This window comes from Schistocerca nitens, chromosome 2 (genome assembly GCF_023898315.1).
Source record: "Schistocerca nitens isolate TAMUIC-IGC-003100 chromosome 2, iqSchNite1.1, whole genome shotgun sequence".
NCBI classification, from domain to species: domain Eukaryota; kingdom Metazoa; phylum Arthropoda; class Insecta; order Orthoptera; family Acrididae; genus Schistocerca; species Schistocerca nitens.
This window is the reverse complement of record NC_064615.1, coordinates 1,169,672,791-1,169,693,566: the sequence shown is the minus strand read 5'-3', so window position 1 is coordinate 1,169,693,566 and position 20,776 is coordinate 1,169,672,791. Positions and strand designations below refer to the sequence as shown.

Here is a 20,776-nt window from a genome sequence, read left to right as displayed (position 1 = left end):
TCCATGCCCGAGGCAGGATTCGAACCTGCGACCGTAGCGGTCGCTCGGCTCCAGACTGCAGCGACTAGAACTGCACGGCCAAACAAGTTGGTCCATACCCAGAGAAGCTTGGGCAGATCGGACCTTCTGAGCCGACTATTGCATTTGTTTTATTTCTTGAAGAGTGTAATTCTTGTTACTAGCACATATGTAATCCGGAAATCTAGTATATATTCTCCTTTGTTATTTCTAACAACGAATATGAATTTTCTCACAAACTTGTCTTTACTCATTCCTGCAACGGAATTCCAATTTCCTATGATTTTCAGGTGTTCATATCTTTTTAAATACTGTGTTACACATACAGCGCTCTCATATTCCCTATCTGTGACTATATTTCCAGTGTGTCATGTCAGGTACATGCCTGAATTTGTGATGGATTGATTTACTGATTCTGATCAGAATAAATCACTAAAATGTTCACAACAGCTTACTATTTTCTCTACCAACCCATTTTCAATTAACCTTCCTCTCATGGTACACTGCTGCCTCACCCTGAGGAAACCGCCCATTATTCATCTGACCAAATGTTGTCATTTCTTAATTTTTGGTCTTGCTGACCTTCATTGAATCCAGACTAAGGCTTTACATTTCCGTTTTCAGGTTTTCTACCTTCTCTACAACATAATGGTAACATGTGTGTGTGTGTGTGTGTGTGTGTGTGTGTGTGTGTGTGTGTGTGTATGTGTGTGTGTATAGTGAGTGAACTCACCGCCTGCTAGGTGGAGGCGTCTTGGGCACTACAGCTGCAGCAGGTCTCTGTCTGTGTGTGCCAGCAGAGGTGGAGTCGGCGGCGGTGACGTCGGTGGTTGCAGTGCTGCTGGTGGTGGTGGTGGTTATTATTGCGCTCCTGGGCCTCATGTGTGTATTGGCTGGTGCGCTGCACATATAGAGAGAGAGAGGCACTCTGTGAGCTGGCTGGTGCGTCCAAGCGCGGATGTGGGTGCGGTTCGCTACCGCCAGCGCCGCTGAGGGGTTGACCTCACGCTGGCAACTGGCGGGTGACAGGTGTGGACACAATGCAAACGACTTATTACTGACATAATCACATTTAGTTGTAGCTCCTGAGCTGCACACAACTCTTTCTCGGAATACCGCACAGTAGGGAGTTCAAAACGAAAAGTGTTAAAAAGGTACATCAAACGTGCAGCACTTGTATAAACCATAGCGACAGAATTACTAGACAGGTGAGCTCAGGTACTATCATCCTCAAAATTATCCAAATGCACTGAACTCCACTCCACCTGATACGTATGCACCAATGTAATGTTACTGTCCTGTAGTTCCACTGCTCTGTTTCTGTTGGAGGCTTTTCTCTGTACAAAATGGTTACTGCAAGTGGCCACTTGAGAAAACTGATCTGTAACAATGTCAGTCCACAATCAAACTAAGGTCACAAAAACGTAAATTTCAGGAAAACTGTTATTATTAGATGGCTGTCTTCAGCGCATGTAAACTGAAGTTTATTGCAAGAAATGACATTTCAAAATCTGAGTTTCAACTTGAAGTTACGTGACGAAAACGTTTGATCTAGCCTGGCATCCAGGACTCCAATCGAGCAACGAATTTCTGTGAATACTAAATGCGAAAGATCTCAAGTACCGTTCAGCCATAGGTAAGCAAGTGCGTGCCTGTTTAAATTTTGAAGTCTTCAAATGACGTACAATGAAGTTTTGTGTTGGATGGAGATTTGAACCCAGGGCCTAATAGGTTTGTTAACTGAGCACAATAATAGGTAAGATATTCAAACATTTCAACCGTAGCTAGACGTAAAAGGGAACTTATGAGACAAAGAATTTTGTTACTCACCGGGATTTGAAGCCGCCACCTATCATTCTTTTCAGTGTTTCAGGGTTTCTGTTCTTTAAGAAGGTTAAGGAGGAAGGCGGTGGTGCATACCTGGAAACGTAGCACTGGAGGATTCCAGCTACATTATAACATTCCCAGAAAGAGGATGCGATGAATTATAAGACGTATGCAGGAGCGGATGTAGAGTTAAAAACGAGTTAGTTATGATGGTGAGTAAATGGAGGCTTAAAGGAATTCTTAGGAGCAAACACTGTGAAAATAATTGGGATACTGAAGTACTGAGGAATAAAATGGCTATTGGAACTTGTATGAGAATTTAGATAATTCAATAATTAAAGTCAGAGTGGGAATTTCACGGGAACAGTAGTAGATTTCAGAAAAGACAAAACATGAAAGTTGAACAGACTAATGTTTGTGCAACGAAAGCAACTCGGAAGAGATGTTTGCGAACGAAAAAAGGTACAAAAATGATTGACGAAGGAAAGAAGCACAACAGTCAGGGAAATTTCGGAATACAGTGTTACAGCTCGCTAAACAATGTAACTCTAATTTCGAGGGACGATAAAGTAGAATGACTGCAGAAAGATTTAGTATAAATAAATAAAAAGTGATCGTAGATAGCACACATTTTGCACACTGCAAACTCTAAAAATGCTTCAGTGAAATGAAATGTAAGGGTGACGAACTAATACCCCACCTCCAGATGTCAGACACTGAGATCGTTACCAGACGTTCTATGTCGATGAAGTGTTTATTAAAACAGAACATGCGAAACGCTAATTAAAGATATCACGCGAGTTGCTGATAACAGGAATAGTGTATTTGTGAGTAACTGCATCTCGTTTGGGTGTGAGGGTAGAGCGTTTAAACCCCACTGATGACAATTTTTTTTAACTGCGTGTGTGTGAAACTGTTATGTGGTACAACATTATCCTGCCATGTGAAAGGACTTTTTGGACTTTGTAGCAATGTTCTTACGGCAGTCTGGTTTCACTTCGTTAGACGAACGTTATATAATTACTATTTATCTTATTATTTTATTTACTATTAATTGATGTTATTTCTAATACTTCCGTACGTGTGATGCAACTGTTTCTTTAGTTTTCTGTTCTTGTTGTACATTCTGTGAAACTACAAGTGTACCCTATTTGTTTACAACTATCAGTGCAACGAAAAGCAGGCAGACTGCCATGAAAACGTTGTTGTAGAGAACGTTGTTGTAAACTCCGAACAGCAATATTTACATGAAATAATCACATTGTCCCATATAAAACTTTCACGCATAGTAAAGTAAAAAGTTTGGTGTCGTTGGAGATCAAAACCGTGATCCTTGTTGCACCCCTTGTTGTCACCCAGTAATCAACATACGTTACTTACTTACGGTGACGCTAATGATTTGCTCTGTAGTTCTGGTGTCACTTTTAACTAACGTTTACGCCAGTTCTGCTAGATGACAGCACGCAGAACTAACTAAATCGGAGTGTTGGTTGGTACTCTATAGATATACAAATTTTGGTACCAACCTGTCTGACATCAGGAGATTTGGATGTAGGAGTTAGGAAAGAATTCCATTGGTAAACGGAGGGAGAAGTGGGAGAGACACAGAGAGAGGGAGGGAGATAAAGACAGCGAGAGAGATTGGAGATTGCTGAAAACAGTTCACTGAGAACCTACATGAGGGGAAAGACTATCGGATGACATTAGACAAGCAGAAATGAAAGCTGCATTCGAAAACATAGTGGATTGGCCGTTAGACTCACAGTGTTATAACGCTCTGGAAGACTTCCGCAAAAACAAAGCAGAATTGTTAGATAACAGTCCTTTCCAATTTATGTTATGCTTGCGGAATATTGCGATTAAACGACTATTCAACTTCATCTGTAGAATCTATGTGACTAGAGCCATGCCAACAACCTTCCAAAAAAAAAATATCATCTACGTACTTCACATGTGAGCGAGGACCGAGAAATGCGAAAGCTGCTGAACGATAAATGCGAAAGTTTTCGCACAGTAGGCGAAACAGTATGTGAATCCCAATTACTGACTAGATTAATATCTAGGACAATGGAAGAAGAAACTGAGATCCCTTAGGGGACCATAAGTTGGGATTTATCAAAGGTTAAGGCTCCTGAGTAGCAGATATGATTTTACACTTCATAAGGGAAACAAGGTGTAGGGGAAGTCAAGGAACCATCATTGGATTAGCCGTCCTTTAAAAAGATTGGCAATGTAAAGCAATGCTTCACATGTGCAATTCTCAAAACATACCTGTGCGATATAGGTAACAGGCTGATTATATAAATTACAATACGTACAATAATCAACAAGGTACAGTATTAAGTAAGGAAAGAAGTACTATGATTAAACACGTGCAAAACAAGGATTTAGTAAGTGTCTGCAGTTATCCAACCTGAAAATGAGGCAATCTTTCATGGATATGAATAACATTCAAGGAATTTAATTAAATCGAGGGTGAAGGTATATTAATAATTTTTACTTATGGACCGTCTGACAGCAACTGAATAAAACACAATTTTAGTGCCATACGCGTTTCGCCTTTATTTTCTGCAAGGCATCATCAGTGGCCTGGAATATGTACATATGTTAGCTATTGTATTTACATTTTTGTCATTGTGCCTATAGGTTATAAACAGTTCTGGTGGTTGGTATTTCCTATTACGTAGTAATGTTTTGAACTGTACTTACAGGTTGCGTGGACAATTTCCTACATATTACGCTCCTGTTGCATTTTTGGTGTTGTTCTTCTTCTTATGAACGCCAATTTGCGGTTTTCTCCCCATTCCACAACACTATGTACTGAACGCTTGTTTTAAAGCAATGTTTTGGTTTCTGTTGCCGACTGTCAAATGTTTTTGCCAAAGATCGAATGTTATTGCTAGACTTATGAGTGTAACTATTGAAGTATCTGTGGTCTGTTCGTGTATGCATTTGTGTGTGCGTTTGTGTGTGTGTGCGTTTGTGTGTGTGTGTGTGTGTGTGTGTGTGTGTGTGTGTGTGCTTGTTTTTTGGTGTGATATATATTTTTTTGTGCTGTGTGTGTGTATTTTGGTGTTTTTTATATATATATATATATATATATATATATATATATTGCTGTGTGTGTGTGTCTCCAGATGATGTGGGGAAGAGTTTTTTAAATTATTTTTTGTTTTATGTTATCATTTCCTTTACTAAGTGTAGTAGGGAGCCTGTGCTGATGTGTGTTTGTTCATTTATGACATGTTTGTTTTCTGCTATGGCTTTCTGGATATGGAAGTTTTCTTGCATTTGTATAAGATGTTTGTCATGGTTGCTTATTCTCATTATTTTCATTTCTTGTTCCATGTTTGTTGGATGATGGTTGTAGTGTTTTAAATGCTCTGCAAATGTGGAATTGTTTGTTTCATACTTCCAACATCTGATTTGTTCTTTGTATCTTGTTTGAAAATTTCTGCATGTCATGCCTATGTATACTGCATCACAACTTTGACATTCAAGTTTATATATTCATGATTGTTGGAATTTGTCTCTCTTGGTAGCTGGCTGGCTTAGGTGTGATTGAAGGGTTTGCCCAGGCTTATATGCTATTTTGAAGCCCTGTCTCTTTAGGATGTTTGCAACTCTGTGTGTTAGTTTATGTGTGTAGGTCATGGTGTACCATCTGGTTCTTTTCTGTGTGGTGTTGTCATTGTGTGTGTTTGTAAGTTTTCAGCTTGTGAGTTCTTTTGTATTGTGGAACTGTTGTGTTTGCTTTTTATTTGTGTTTTTATTTTTTGATTGAGCTTGTGTACCACATGTGTGTCATACCCGTTGTTCCTAGCTATTTGTATGATTGTACTCATTTCTTGTTCATAGTTTCTCTTGCTGAGTGGGATTCTGTTTAATCTATGTAACATGTGTCTTAGTGCTGCAAGTTTCTGGCTGTGGGGGTGGTTGGATTTGGAATGTATTATTGTTTCTGTGGCTGTTGGTTTTCTAAAGATGTTAAATGTATGTTTACCATTTTCTTTTTTAATTGTAATGTCAAGAAAATTTATTTGATTTTCGTTTTCTTTTTCTAGTGTGAATTTTATGTTCTGATGAGTTTCGTTTATTTCTGAATGGAGTTCATCTATTTTTTCACTTGGCTCATCTACCAGACAAATGATGTCATCCACGTATCTGTACCAATATATGATTCTGAAACTTTCATTTGTGGTTATTTCATTAAATATCTGATTTTCTAGGTGACTGATGAAAATGTTTGCAAATATACCACAATATTACACGCAACTGAGGAAGACAGGACTATAAAAGTCGAGGGTGAAGGTATTTCTTTGATAAAATTGTCTGGTGACATTGCCATATTTACCGAAAGAGAGGAAGAATTACCAGAGTTGCTGAATGCAATTAACAGTTCAATGAGTAAGGAATTATGATTTAACCAAATGAATGACGGAAGTATTGGGGAGCAGCTGAAATAAAATCAGCGACAAAATTAACATCAACATTAGAGACCAAAGAACAAGGAATTTCAGCGATTCTGTTAGATGGAAAGCGAATTTGCACTGTGGTACAAAACGAGGTTGTGAGAAGAAGTAATGTTGCGAAGGAAAACAGATCATTCCAGAAAAAAACAAGGCTACTGCTACCAAAGAGAGGCCTCAGTTTTGTGACGGAACATCTGAGAATGTACGTATGGAGCGCAGTAGTAGTATATGACTGTGAATCATGGATTATGGGAGATACAGGAAGAGAAGGGAATTTGAGCATTCAAAATGTGGTGCAACAGAGGGATGTTGAGAAGCAGGTGTAGGAATACATAAGGAATTGTGGAATTTCTCACCCGGATATGTGAAGATGGCAGTATACAGAATGTCGTAAGAAGAATCGCCACCGTAATAGGATATATCTGAAGACATCAGGGAATAACAGCCATGGTACTGGAGGGAGAAGCAGAGAGTAAAAACTATAGGGAGAGGCAAAGATTAGAATACATTCAACAAATAGCTACAGACTGCGGATGCAAAAACTGCTCTCTGATAAACTAGCCAACCCTTCAACCTCTCCCCCAGATAGAAATGAGAGGCTCTCAGCCCTCTAAGGGTGCTGACTGACTGTCATACGATCTACAGTAGGATTTGTTTCTGCTTGTGTGGTTATCAGGAATTCCTGTTACGCCACAATACAATGGTGCAAACAAGGTGGTTCGTACCCTGAGAAGCTTAGGTAGATCAGACCTTCTGCACCGACTACTGCCGTTGTTTTAGTTTCTGAAGAATGTAATTATTGTTATTAGCACAAATGTAGTCCAGATTTCTAGGATTGGTTCTCCTTTGCCATTCCTTCCAACGACTTTAAATTATATTACAATACTGTCTTAACTTGCCCCCTGTTACAGAATTCCAATACCCCATTATTGTTAGGTGCTATATTTTTTTACATACTGAGCTATACATACAGTTCTCTCACACTTCCTCTCTGTGAGTAGATTTTCTGTGCTTTAGTAATGTCAAGTTACATGACAAAAATATTATTGGATTGGTTTATTGATTCTGATGGAAAAAAAATCACTAAAATGTTTACAATACATCGATCTTTCCTCTAAAAACACACTTTTTCAATTAACTTTCCTCTCATGATACAACTTCCTCATCCTGGGATACCGCCCATTATTCATTTGACCATATGTTGTCATTTTCTTACCATTTGATCCAGGTGACCCTCATTGAATCTAGATTGAGTCTTTACATTTCCTTTTTCAGTTTTTCTACCTTCTCTACAACATAATGGTAATATGTGTGTGAGGACATGTGTGTGTAGTGAGGAAACTCACCGCCTGCTAGGTGGAGGAGTCTTGGGCACTACAGATGCGGCAGGACTCTGAAGGTGTGTGCCATTAGAGTTGGAGGCGGCGACGATGGTGATGGCAGTGGTTGCGGTGGTTGTCGTGGTGGTGGTGGTAGCGGTGGTGATGGGCCTCATGTGTGTAGCTGGAGCACTGCACATAGAGAGAGAGAGGCACACTGGCAGCTGGCTGGTGTGTATCCAAGTTCGGATGTGGGTGCAGCATGCTACAGCCAATACTGCAGAGGGATTGTCCAAACACTGGCAACTGGCAGATGACACGCACTGAATATGAGGATAGGGGTGCAGTTGAGGCAAACGACTTATCACTGACAATATTACGAGCATTCATATGAAGCAACTGAGTTCCCCACAGCACTTGCTCTCAACATCAGATAGCAAATAGTTCAAACTAAGCATAGCAATATGTACATGCTATGTCGAACACTTGTATAAACTATAGCTACAGGAGCTCTGGACAGGTCTCCTCAGGTACTATCATCCTCATAATTATCCGAACGGACTAAACTCCATTCCACCTGATTCGTATGTACCCACATAATATTACTTCCTTGCAGTTACTCCGCTCTCTTTTTGGTACAACCTTTACACTGTATAAATTTGTTACAACAAGAGACCACGTGAGGAAACTGATACGTAACACTGTCAATCCGCAATCAAAATAAAGTCACAAAAACGTGAATATCAATATACCTGTTACTATTAGATGATAGTCTTCAATGCATTTAAAGCGAAAAACCAAAACGAAAAAAGTGATCCAACTAAAACATTCATATTTCTTTACATACTACACTAACATGTAATAAAAAATTTAAAAAAAACGCAGTTGATATCCGTTTGACCTATGGCAGCGCCATCTAGAGGGCCAATCATAGCGCCATCTGGTTTCCCCCTTCAAGCTAGACAAGTTTCGTCTTTGTAGTTTTTTCGTTTGATGCTTATTTCGTGAGATATTTGGCCCAGTCACTATCAATGGACAACCCAGTATATTCTCCTTTGTCACTTCTAACAACTAATCTGAAATTTCTCACAGACTTGTCTTTCCTCAACCCTGAAACTGATTCCCAATTTCCTATGATTTTCAGGTGTTCACATCTTTTTAAATACTGTGTTACAAATACAGCGTTCTCATATTCCCTCTTTGTGACTAGATATCCAGTGTGTGATGTCGAGTTCATGGCTGAATTTGTGATGGATTGGTTTACTGATCCTGATCGGAATAAATCACTAAAATGTTCACAATAGCTTACTCTAGCAACCCATTATCAGTTAACCTTTCACTCATGATACACAGCTGTCTTAAAGTGAGGAAACCGCCAATTATTCATCTGACCAAATGTTGTCATTTCTTACCTTTTGGTCTTGCTGACCCTCAGTGAATCTAGACTGAGCCTTTACATTTCCTTTTTCAGGCTTTCTACGTTCTCTAGAACATAATTGTAATATGAGTGTGTGTATGTGTGTGTGTGCGTGTGTAGCGAGTGAACTCACCGCCTGCTAGGTGGAGGCGTCTTGGGCACTACAGCTGCAGCAGGTCTCTGTCTGTGTGTGCCAGCAGAGGTGGAGTCGGCGGCGGTGACGTCGGTGGTTGCAGTGCTGCTGCTGCTGGTGGTGGTGGTTATTATTGCGCTCCTGGGCCTCATGTGTGTATTGGCTGGTGCGCTGCACATATAGAGAGAGAGGCACTCTGTGAGCTGGCTGGTGCGTCCAAGCGCGGATGTGGGTGCGGTTCGCTACCGCCAGCGCTGCTGAGGGGTTGACCTCACGCTGGCAACTGGCGGGTGACAGGTGTGGACACAATGCAAACGACTTATTACTGACATAATCACATTTAGTTGTAGCTCCTGAGCTGCACACAACTCTTTCTCTGAATACCGCACAGTAGGGAATTCAAAACGAAAAGTATTAAAAAGGTACATCCAACGTGCAGCACTTGTATAAACCATAGCGACAGAATTACTAGACAGGTGAGCTCAGGTACTATCATCCTCAAAATTATCCAAATGCACTGAATTCCACTCCACCTGATACGTATGCACCAATGTAATGTTACTGTCCTGTAGTTCCACTGCTCTGTTTCTGTTGGAGGCTTTTCTCTGTACAAAATGGTTACTGCAAGTGGCCACTTGAGAAAACTGATCTGTAACAATGTCAGTCCACAATCGAACTAAGGTCACAAAAATGTAAATTTCAGGAAAACTGTTATTATTAGATGGCTGTCTTCAGCGCATGTAAACTGAAGTTTACTGCAAGAAATTACATTTCAAAACCTGAGTTTCAACTTCAAATTACGTGAGGAAAACTTTTTATCTAGCCTGGCATCCAGGACTCCAATCGAGCAACGAATTTCTGTGAATACTAAATGCGAAACATCTCAAGTACCGTTCAGCCACAGGTAAGCAAGTGTGTGCCTTTTTAAATTTTGATGTCTTCAAATGATGTACAATGAAGTTTTGTGTTGGATGGGGATTTGTGCCCAGTCCCTAATAGATTTGTTAACTGAGCACAATAATACGTTAGATACCCAAACATTTCTCCCATAGGTAGATGTAAAAGGGAAATTATGAGACAAAGAATTTTGTTACTCACTGGGATTTGAACCCACCACCTATCTTTCTTTTCAATGTCTCACGGTTTCTGTTCTGTAAGAAGCTTAAGGAGGAAGGCGGTGGTGTATACCTCGACCGGGAACAGATGGAAGATTCCCTATATATTATATAATTCCCAGACAGAGAATTCGTTGAATTGTAAGACGTATGGAGGAGCGAATGTAGAGTTAAAACGATTAGTTATGACGGTGATTAAATAGGGGATTACACCAATTGTTAGGAACAATCAATGTGAAAATAATTGGGACACTGAAGTACTGAGGAATAAAATGGCTATTGGAACTTCTATGAGTATTTTGATAATGCGATAATGATTGTCAGAGTTGGAATTTCAGGCGAACAGTAGTAGATGTCAGAAAAGACGAAACACTAAAGTTGAACAGAGTAATGTTGGTGCAACGAAAGCAAGTCCGGGAAAATCTTAGAGAACGGAAAAAGGTACAAAAATGATTGACGAAGGAAAGAAGCACAACAAGTCAGGCGATATTTGGAATACAGTATTACAGCTCACTAAAGAATGTAACTCTAATTTCGAGGGATGATAAAGTAGAGTGACTGCAGAAAGGTTTAGTATAAATAAATAAAGAGTGATCGCAGGTCGCACACGTTTTGCACACTGCAAACTCTAAAAATGCTTCAGTGAAATGAAATGTAAGGGTGACGACACTAATACCCCACCTCCAGATGTCAGACACTGAGATCGTTACCAGACGTTCTATGTCGATGAAGTGTTTATTAAAACAGAACATGCGAAACGCTAATTAAAGATATCACGCGAGTTGCTGATAACAGGAACAGCGTATTTGTGAGTAACTGCATCTCGTTGGGGAGTGAGGGTAGAGCGTGGACGATCTCTGCCGGATATGTGAGGACGGCAGTATATGGAAAACTGTGACAAGAAGAATGGACACCGAAGTAGGATATACACTATGTGATCAAAAGTATCCGGACGCCCACCAAAAGAGACGATTTTATATTAGGTACATTGGGCTGCCACCTAGCCGGGTGCTCCATATCAGCGACCTCAGTAGTCATTAGCCATCGTGAGAGAGCAGAACGGGGCGCTCCGCGGACTCACGGACTTCGAACATCGTTAGGTCATAGGGTGTCACGTGTTACGTGACATTTTCACACTCCTAAACGTCCCTAGGTACACTGTTTACGATGTGATAGTAAAATGGAAACATAAATGGACACGTACAACACAAAAGCGTACAAGCCCACCTCGTCTGTTGACTGACAGAGACCACTGACAGTTGAAGAGGCTCGTAATGTGTAATAGGCAGACATCTATCCAGGCCATCACACAGGAATTCCCAAATGCACCGGGATCCACTGCAAGTACTTTGACAGTTAGACGGGAGGTGAGAAAACATAAGCCACACGTCATGCAGCTAAGTGCCAAACGACACCTTGCTAGGTGTAAGGAGCGCAATCATTGGAAGATTGAACAGTGGAAAAACGTTGTGTGGAGTGACGAATCACGGTACCCAACCCGGGTATGGCGAATATCCGGTGAAAGTTATCTGCCAGCGTATGTAGTGCCAACAGTAAACTCGGAGGCGGTGGTATTTTGGTGTGGTCGTGTTTCTCATGGGCGGGGTTTGCACCCCTTGTTGTTTTGCGTGGCACTATCACAGCACAGGCCTACAATGATGTTTTAAGCACCTTCTTGCTACCCACGGTTGAACGGCAATTCGGGGATGGCGACTGCATGTTTCAACACGATCGACAAACTCTTCATAATGCACCGTCTGTGGCGGAGTGGTTACACGACAATAACACCCCTGTAATGGACTGGTTCGCACAGAGTCCTGACTCGAATCCCACAGAACACCTTTGGGATGTTCTGGGACGTCGTACCAGGCCTCATCGACCAACATCGATACTTCTCAAGACAACACTCCGTGAAGAATGGGCTGCCATTCCCCAGAAATGTTCCTGCAGCTGACTGAACGTATGTCTGGGATAGTGGCAGCTGTCAGTAAGGCTAACGTTGGGCCAACATCATACTGAATTCCAGCATTACCGATGGACGGCGCCACGAACTTGAAAGTCATTTTCAGCTAGGTGACCGGATGTTTTTATCACATAGTGTATGTGAAGATATCAGGGACTAACTGCAATGGTTCTGGAGGCAGAAGCAGAGAGTAAAAACTATAGAGGAAGGTAAATATTCGAGTACGTCAAAGAAATAACTGAAAACTGTGGATGCAAATGCTACTCTGCGATAAAGAGTAAACAATCAAACCCCTCCTCCCAGAAATAAATGCGGGGATTTCAGCAATAAATGCGCTGACAGACTGAAATATGATCTACAGTAGACAGGGTTTCGTCTTTGAATATCTGTGTTTATCAGGAATACCTGTTATGTCTAAATACATTGGTAAAAATAAGGTGGCTCACACCCTGAGACGTTTAGGCAGATCAGACCGTCTCCGCCGACTATTACCTTAGTTTTATTTCTTGACGAGTGTAATTATTGTTACTCGCACAAATGTAATCCAGCACAAACCTCACTCTACTCGCCCACTGCTACAGAATTCCAATACCCTATGTTAAATACTGGGTTACACATACGGCGCTCTCATATTCCCTCTCTGTGACTATGTTTTCTGTCTGTGACGTCAGGTTCATGACTCATTTAGTGATGGACTGGTTTACTGAATTTGATGAGAATAAATAACTAAAATATTTGTAATAGATAACCGCTTTCTCCACCAAACAACTTTACATTAACTTTTCTCTCATGATAAACTTCCTCGTCCTAAAGATACCTCCCATTCTTCATTTCAGCGCATGTTGTCATTTTCTTACCATTTCATCCTGGTGACACTCACTGAACCTAGACTGAGCCTTTACATTTTCAGTTTCTCTACCTTTTCTGTAACATAATGGCAATATGTAGGTGTGTATGAGTGTGTGCAGTGAGGGAACTCACCGCCTCGTAGGTGGAGGTGTCTTAGGCAGTATAGCTGAGGCAGGACTCTGGGGGTGTGTGCCAGCAGAGGTGGCCGCAGCGGTGGTGATGGCGGTGGTTGCGGTGGTTGCAGTGGTTCTGCTGGTGCTGTCAGTGTTGGTGGGCCTCATGTGTGTAGCGGCTGGTGCACTGCACATAGAGAGAGACGCACACTGTGAGCTGCCTGGTGCGTCCAAGTGCGAACGCTGGTGCGGCTCGCTACAGCCTGCACTTCTGAGGGATTGTCCACACACTGGCAACCGGCAGATGATACATGCTGAACATGAGGATAGTGGTGAGGTTAATGCAAACATCTTATCAGTGACATAATCACATTCAGTTGCAGCAACTGGGTTCCCCACTACACTTGCTCTCAACATCATTGAGCAAGTAGTTCAAACCAAGCATAGGCAAGAGGTGCATCCTACGCCGAACACTTGTCTAAACCTTAGCAACACAATTACTAGACAGGTCACCTCACGTACCATTATCCTCAAGACTATCTGTGTGGCGACACCGCCAGACACCACACTTGCTAGGTGGTACCCTTTTAAATCGGCCGCGGTCCTGTAGTATACGTCGGACCCGCGTGTCGCCACTGTCAGTGATAGCAGACCGAGCGCCACCACACGGCAGGTCTAGAGAGACGTCCTGGCACTCGCACCAGTTGTACAGCAGACTTTGCTAGCGAAGCCACACTGACAAATACGCTCTCATTTTCCGAGACGATAGTTAGCATAGCCTTCAGCTACGTCATTTGCCTACGACCTAGCAAGGCGCCATAGCCTTTGATAATTAATATTGTGAAGCATGTATCATCAACAGCGATGTTCTACAAATGTGGATTAAAGTTAAGTATTACAAGATTTTCGTACTTTATTGCAATTCTAAAGACATTGTCCTGTTCCAGACCTCACGCCAGTCTGCGTGTATATAAACGCGTGCATTTCGGCCTCCTCTAGAAATACAGCAATCTGAACGACTGAACGCCACTCCGTCTGATGTGTATGCACACACATAATGTTACTATCTTGCATATCCTCTGCTCTGAGCGTTACACTGTGTAAATTCGAACTACAAGAGACCATGTGAGGAAACTGATCTGTAACACTGTCAGTCCACAGTCAAACTGTTGCTGCTGTGGTCTTCAGTCCTGAGACTGGTTTGATACAGCTCTCCATGTTACTCTATCCTGTGCAAGCTTCTTCATCTCCCAGTACCTACTGCAACTTACATCCTTCTGAATCTGCTTAGTGTATTCATCTCTTGGTGTCCCCCTACGATTTTTACCCTCCACGCTGCCCTCCAATACTAAATTGGTGATCCCTTGATGCCTCAGAACATGTCCTACCAACCGATCCCTTCTTCTGGTCAAGTTGTGCCACAAACTTCTCTTCTCCCCAATCCTATTCAATACTTCCTCATTAGTTATGTGATCTACCCATCTAATCTTCAGCATTCTTCTGAAGAACCACATCTCGAAAGCTTCTATTCTCTTCTTGTCCAAACTATTTATCGTCCATGTTTCACTTCCATACATGGCTACACTCCATACAAATACTTTCAGAAATGACTTCCTGACACTTAAATCTATACTCGATTTTAACAAATTTCTCTTCTTCAGAAACACTTTCCTTGCCATTGCCAGTCTACATTTTATATCCTCTCTACTTCGACCATCATCAGTTATTTTGCTCCCCAAATAGCAAAACTCCTTTACTACTTTAAGTGTCACATTTCCTAATCTAATACCCTCAACATCACCCGACTTAATTCGACTACATTCCATTATCCTTGTTTTGCTTTTGTTGATGTTCATCTTATATCCTCCCTTCAAGACACCATCCATTCCGTCCAACTGCTCTTCGAAGTCCTTTGCTGTCTCTGACAGAATTACAATGTCATCCTCTCCATGGATTTGAATACCTACTCCGAATTTTTCTTTTGTTTCCTATACTGCTTGCTCAATATACAGATTGAATAACATCGGGGAGAAGCTACAACCCTGTCTCACTCCCTTCCCAACCACTGCTTTCCTTTCATGTCCCTCGACTCTTATAACTGCCATCTGGTTTCTGTACAAATTGTAAGTAGCCTTTCGACCCAGTATTTTACCCCTGCCACCTTTAGAATTTGAAAGAGAGTATTCCAGTCAACATTGTCAAAAGCTTTCTCTAAGTCTACAAATGCTAGAAACGTAGGTTTGCGTTTCCTTAATCTTTCTTCTAAGATAAGTCGTAAGGTCAGTATTGCCTCACGTGTTCCAGTATTTCTACGGAATCCAAAATGATCTTCCCCGAGGTCGGCTTCTACTAGTTTTTCCATTCGTCTGTAAAGAATTCGTGTTAGTATTTTGCAGCTGTGGCTTATTAAACTGATTGTTCGGTAATTTTCACATCTGTCAACACCTGCTTTCTTTGGGATTGGAATTGTTACATTCTTCTTGAAGTCTGAGGGAATTTCGCCTGTTTCATACATCTTGCTCACCAGATGGTAGAGTTTTGTCATGACTGGCTCTCCCAAGGCCGTCAGTAGTTCCAATGGAATGTTGTCTACTCCTGGGGCCTTGATTCAACTCAGGTCTTTCAGTGCTCTGTCAAACTCTTCACGCAGTATCGTATCTCCCATTTCATCTTCATCTACATCCTCTTCCATTTCCATAATATTGTCCTCAAGTACATCGCCCTTGTATAGACCCTCTATATACTCCTTCCTCCTTTCTGCTTTCCCTTCTTTGCTTAGAACTGGGTTTCCATCTGAGCTCTTGATGTTCATACAAGTGGTTCTCTTATCTCCAAAGGTCTCTTTAATTTTCCTGTAGGCAGTATCTATCTTACCCCTAGCGAGATAAGCCTCTACATTCTTACATTTGTCCTCTAGCCATCCCTGCTTAGCCATTTTGCACTTTCTGTCGATCTCATTTTTGAGACGTTTGTATTCATTTTTGCCTGCTTCATTTACTGCATTTTTATTTTTTCTCCTTTCATCAATTAAATGCAATATTTCTTCTGTTACCCAAGGATTTCTACTAGCCCTCGTCTTTTTACCTACTTGATCCTCTGCTGCCTTTACTACTTCATCCCTCAAAGCTACCCATTCTTCTTCTACTGTATTTCTTTCCCTCATTCCTGTCAATTGTTCCCTTATGCTCTCCCTGAAACTCTGTACAACCTCTGGTTCTTTCAGTTTATCCAGGTCCCATCTCCTTAAATTCCCACCTTTTGCAGTTTCTTCAGTTTTAATCTACGGGCCATAACCAATAGATTGTGGTCAGAGTCCACATCTGCCCCTGGAAATGTCTTACAATTTAAAACCTGGTTCCTAAATCTCTGTCTTACCATTATATAATCTATCTGATACATTTTAGTATCTCCAGGGTTCTTCCATGTATACAACCTTCTATCATGATTCTTAAACCAAGTGTTAGCTATGATTAAGTTGTGCTCTGTGCAAAATTCTACCAGGCGGCTTCCTCTCTCATTTCTTAGCCCCAATCCATATTCACCTACTACGTTTCCTTCTCTCCCTTTTTCTACACTCGAATTCCAGTCACCCATGACTATTAAATTTTCGTCTCCCTTCACTATCTGAATAATTTCTTTTATTTCATCATACATTTCTTCAATTTCTTCGTCATCTGCAGAGCTAGTTGGCGTATAAACTTGTACTACTGTAGTAGGTGTGGGCTTCGTATCTATCTTGGCCACAATAATGCATTCACTATGCTGTTTGTAGTAGCTTACCCGCATTCCTATTTTCCTATTCATTATTAAACCTACTCCTGCATTACCCCTGTTTGACTTTGTGTTTATAACCCTGTAGTCACCTGACCAGAAGTCTTGTTCCTCCTGCCACCGAACTTCACTAATTCCCACTATATCTAACTTTAACCTATCCATTTCCCTTTTTAAATTTTCTAACCTACCTGCCTGATTAAGGGATCTGACATTCCACGCTCCGATCCGTAGAACGCCAGTTTTCTTTCTCCTGATAACGACATCCTCTTGAGTAGCCCCCGCCCGGAGATCCGAATGGGGGACTATTTTACCTCCGGAATATTTTACCCAAGAGGACGCCATCATCATTTAATCATACAGTAAAGCTGCATGTCCTCGGGAAAAATTACGGCCGTAGTTCCCCTTGCTTTCAGCTGTTCGCAGTACCAGCACAGCAAGGCCGTTTTGGTTATTGTTACAAGGCCAGATCAGTCAATCATCCAGACTGTTGCCCTTGCAACTACTGAAAAGGCTGCTGCCCCTCTTCAGGAACCACACGTTTGTCTGGCCCCTCCGTTGTTGTTGTACCTACGGTACGGCTATCTGTATCGCTGAGGCACGCAAACCTCCCCACCAACGGCAAGGTCCATGGTTCATGGGGGAAGACAGTCAAACTAAGATCACAAAAATGTAAATATCTGAAAACAGTTATTATTATATGTCATTCTTCAGCGTTTGTCAACTGAAGTTTATTGCAATAAATGACATTTCAAAAATGAGCTCCAAATTAAAATTACGTGACGCAAACTTTTATACTGGACTGACATCTTGGACTTAAATCGAGGAAGTGTTATCTCTCTTAACTAAACACGAAAGATCTCAAATATCGTTACAGCCTCAGGAAAACAAGAGTGCACTTGTTTAAATGTTGAAACCGGTACTTAATAGATTTGTTAACTAAGCACTGTAATACATCAGAATCCGAACATTTCACCAGTAGCTAGATGAAAAACTGAAATGCTGAGACAAAGAATTTTGTTACTTCACTAGGATTTGAATCCACCACTTACCTATTTTTCAGTGTCTCAGAGTTTCTGTTGTTTAAGAAGGTTAAGAAGGACGGCGGTGGTGTATACCTGGTAAGGACCTGTAAGCTCGAGATTATTCCAGCTGCAATATATCATTCCCAGACACAGAAACCGTTCAATTGTAAGATGTATGCAGGGGTGGATGTAGAGTTACACACGAGTTAGTAATGATGGTGAATAAATTAAAGCCTAAGAGTATTGTTAGGAGGAACCACTGTGTAAATAGATGGGATACTGAAGAACCGAGCAACAAAATGGCTATTTGAAATTCTAGGAACTTGTAGACAATGCGGTAATGAATGTTACCGAGGAATTACAACCGAGGAGTAGTTGATGCCTGATACGGCGAAAACACGGAAGTTGATTAGACTAACGTTGGTGCAAGGAAAGAAACTCTGCTGTAATCTTAGCGAAAGGAAAAATATATATAAAATTAGTGGTGAAAGGAGGAAGCACAACAACAGTCACGGAAAGTTAGGAATACGGTATTACAGGTCACTAAGGAATGTAACACTAAGTGCGAGAGAGGACAAGGTAGAATGACTGCAGAAAGGTTAAGGATAAATAGATATAAAGTGATCGTAGGACGCAGGCATTTAGCACACTCAGAGCTCTGAACATCCTTCAGTGAAATTAAATAAATACCAATGTGATAACACTAACACCCAACCTCCAGATGTCAAACACTCTGATCGGTGCAAAACGTACTATGTCCATGAAACGGAACATGCGAAACGATAATTAAAATCATCACAAGAGCCACTGAGCACAGGAAAAGCGTATTTGTGAGTAACTGCATCATAGAACACGTTTCGGTGAGAACGTGGAGCTTTTAAACTCCACTGTTGACAATTTTTTTAACTGCGTACACGTGAAACTGTTATATGGTACAACATTTTCCTGACACGTAAAAAGACTTTTCGGCGTTTGTAGCAGTGGCCTTTTGGCAGTCTGCTTTCGCTTCGTAAGATGAACGTCATGTTCTTATTATTGATCTTATTACATTGTCTATTATGAATTACTGCTATTACTAAAACTTCCGCATGAGTGAAGGAATTATTTCTTTTCTTTTCAGTTCTGATTGTACATTCTGTGGAATTGCAAATGTACCCTATAGGTTTACTACTTTCAGTGCATGGGAATGCAGCCGAATGCCAAGAAAACTTTGGCGTAAACTCAAAACAGCAATATTACATGTCATCAGCACGCTGTCTCATATAACACTTTCACGCATCATACGCTAAAAAATTTGGTGTCGTTGGGTTTTAAACTTGTGATCCTTGGTACACGACAGTAAGGCTCTACTAATTCCCCTAATAAGCAACATATGTGATGTACTCACAGTCATGTTGCTGAAGTGCTCCGTAGTTCTGGTGTTAGTTTAAAATAACGTTTACTCCCGTATTGCTAGACGACAGCATACAGAACAAACTAAATCGGTGTTTTGGTTGATACTCAATCGACATACAACTTTTGGTGCCGATCTGCCTGACATCCGCAAATTTGGGTGTAAGAAAAGAATTAGACTGCTAAACGCAGATAGAGCAGAGAGACAGAGAGAGAGATAGCAGAAAACAATTCACGAAGCACCTCCAAGGGACTATCGTATGACATTATAGAAGGAGAAATGAAAGTAGAGTTGGAAAGCATAGTGCATTAAATAACCCTCCAGGAATTTAATCAAAATCGAAGGTGAAGGTATTTCATTGATATAATTCACTGGTGATGTTACCATATTCACCAATAGTGAGGAAGAATAACCACAGCTGCTGAATGCAGTAAACAGGTCGATGAGCATAGAACTATGATTTAACGATATGAAAGAAGGAAGTATTGGGGAGTAGCAGAAATAACATCAGTGAGAAACTCAACATCAGAACTAGGGAGCAAAGAAGAAGGAATTTCAGTGATTCTGTTACCTAGGATGCAAATTTACACTGATGGACAAAGGGACGTTGTTATAAGGAGTAACGTTTGAAAGAAAAACAGATCATTCCAGAAAAAACAAGGCTACTGTTATCAAAGATAGGCCTCAATTTGGTGCCCGAATATCTGAGAATGTACGTTAGGAGCGCAGTAGTATATGACAATGATTATGAGAGATACAGAAAGAGTAAAGAATTGGAGCATTCAAAATGTGGTGCAATAAAGGGATGATGAGAATGTGGTGAATTAATACGTACTAAAATGTAGAAGTTCACTGTCAAATACGTGAGGATGCCAGTATATGGAAAACTGTGACAAAAAGAGTGGACACAGTATTAGGATACATCTGAAGCCTTCAGGGAATAACAGCCTTGGTAATGGAGGGAGCAGCAGAGAGTAAAAAACTATAGGGGAAGGCAAAGATTCGAATACATCCAATAAATAACTGAAGACTCTGGATGTATACGTTGTTTTGTGACAAAGAGGCCAACCCTGCAACCACCTCCTACCAGATGTAAATGAGGGGACCTCAGCACTATATGTGTTGACAGACTGAAATATGATCTATAGTATGCAGAGCTTCTGCTTTCCATATGTGTGGTTATCGAGACGACCTGTTACGAGACGACCTGTTACGTCAAAGTACAGTGGTGCCAACAAGATGGTCCACACGCCGAGAAGCGTAGGCATATCCGAGCCTCACCGCTGGCTATTGACTTCGTTTTGATTCACGGACAGCGTAATTCTTGCTACTAGCACAAATTTAATCCAGAATTCTAGGAT

The 20,776-nt window shown here is 41.1% G+C and overlaps 1 protein-coding gene across 1 annotated transcript in view; it reads right to left on the bottom strand.

The window, feature by feature from the left end:
* The window catches only part of LOC126237509 (uncharacterized), a 69,572-nt gene that overhangs the window by 24,841 nt on the left and 23,955 nt on the right, over positions 1 to 20,776 (bottom strand). The window contains exons 5-8 of the mRNA XM_049947670.1: positions 13,246 to 13,413; positions 9,187 to 9,357; positions 7,664 to 7,828; positions 752 to 919 (exon numbers count right to left, since the gene is read on the bottom strand). Coding sequence (XP_049803627.1) covers positions 752 to 919; positions 7,664 to 7,828; positions 9,187 to 9,357; positions 13,246 to 13,413 — 672 coding nt within the window. The remainder of the gene's footprint in view (positions 1 to 751; positions 920 to 7,663; positions 7,829 to 9,186; positions 9,358 to 13,245; positions 13,414 to 20,776) is intronic.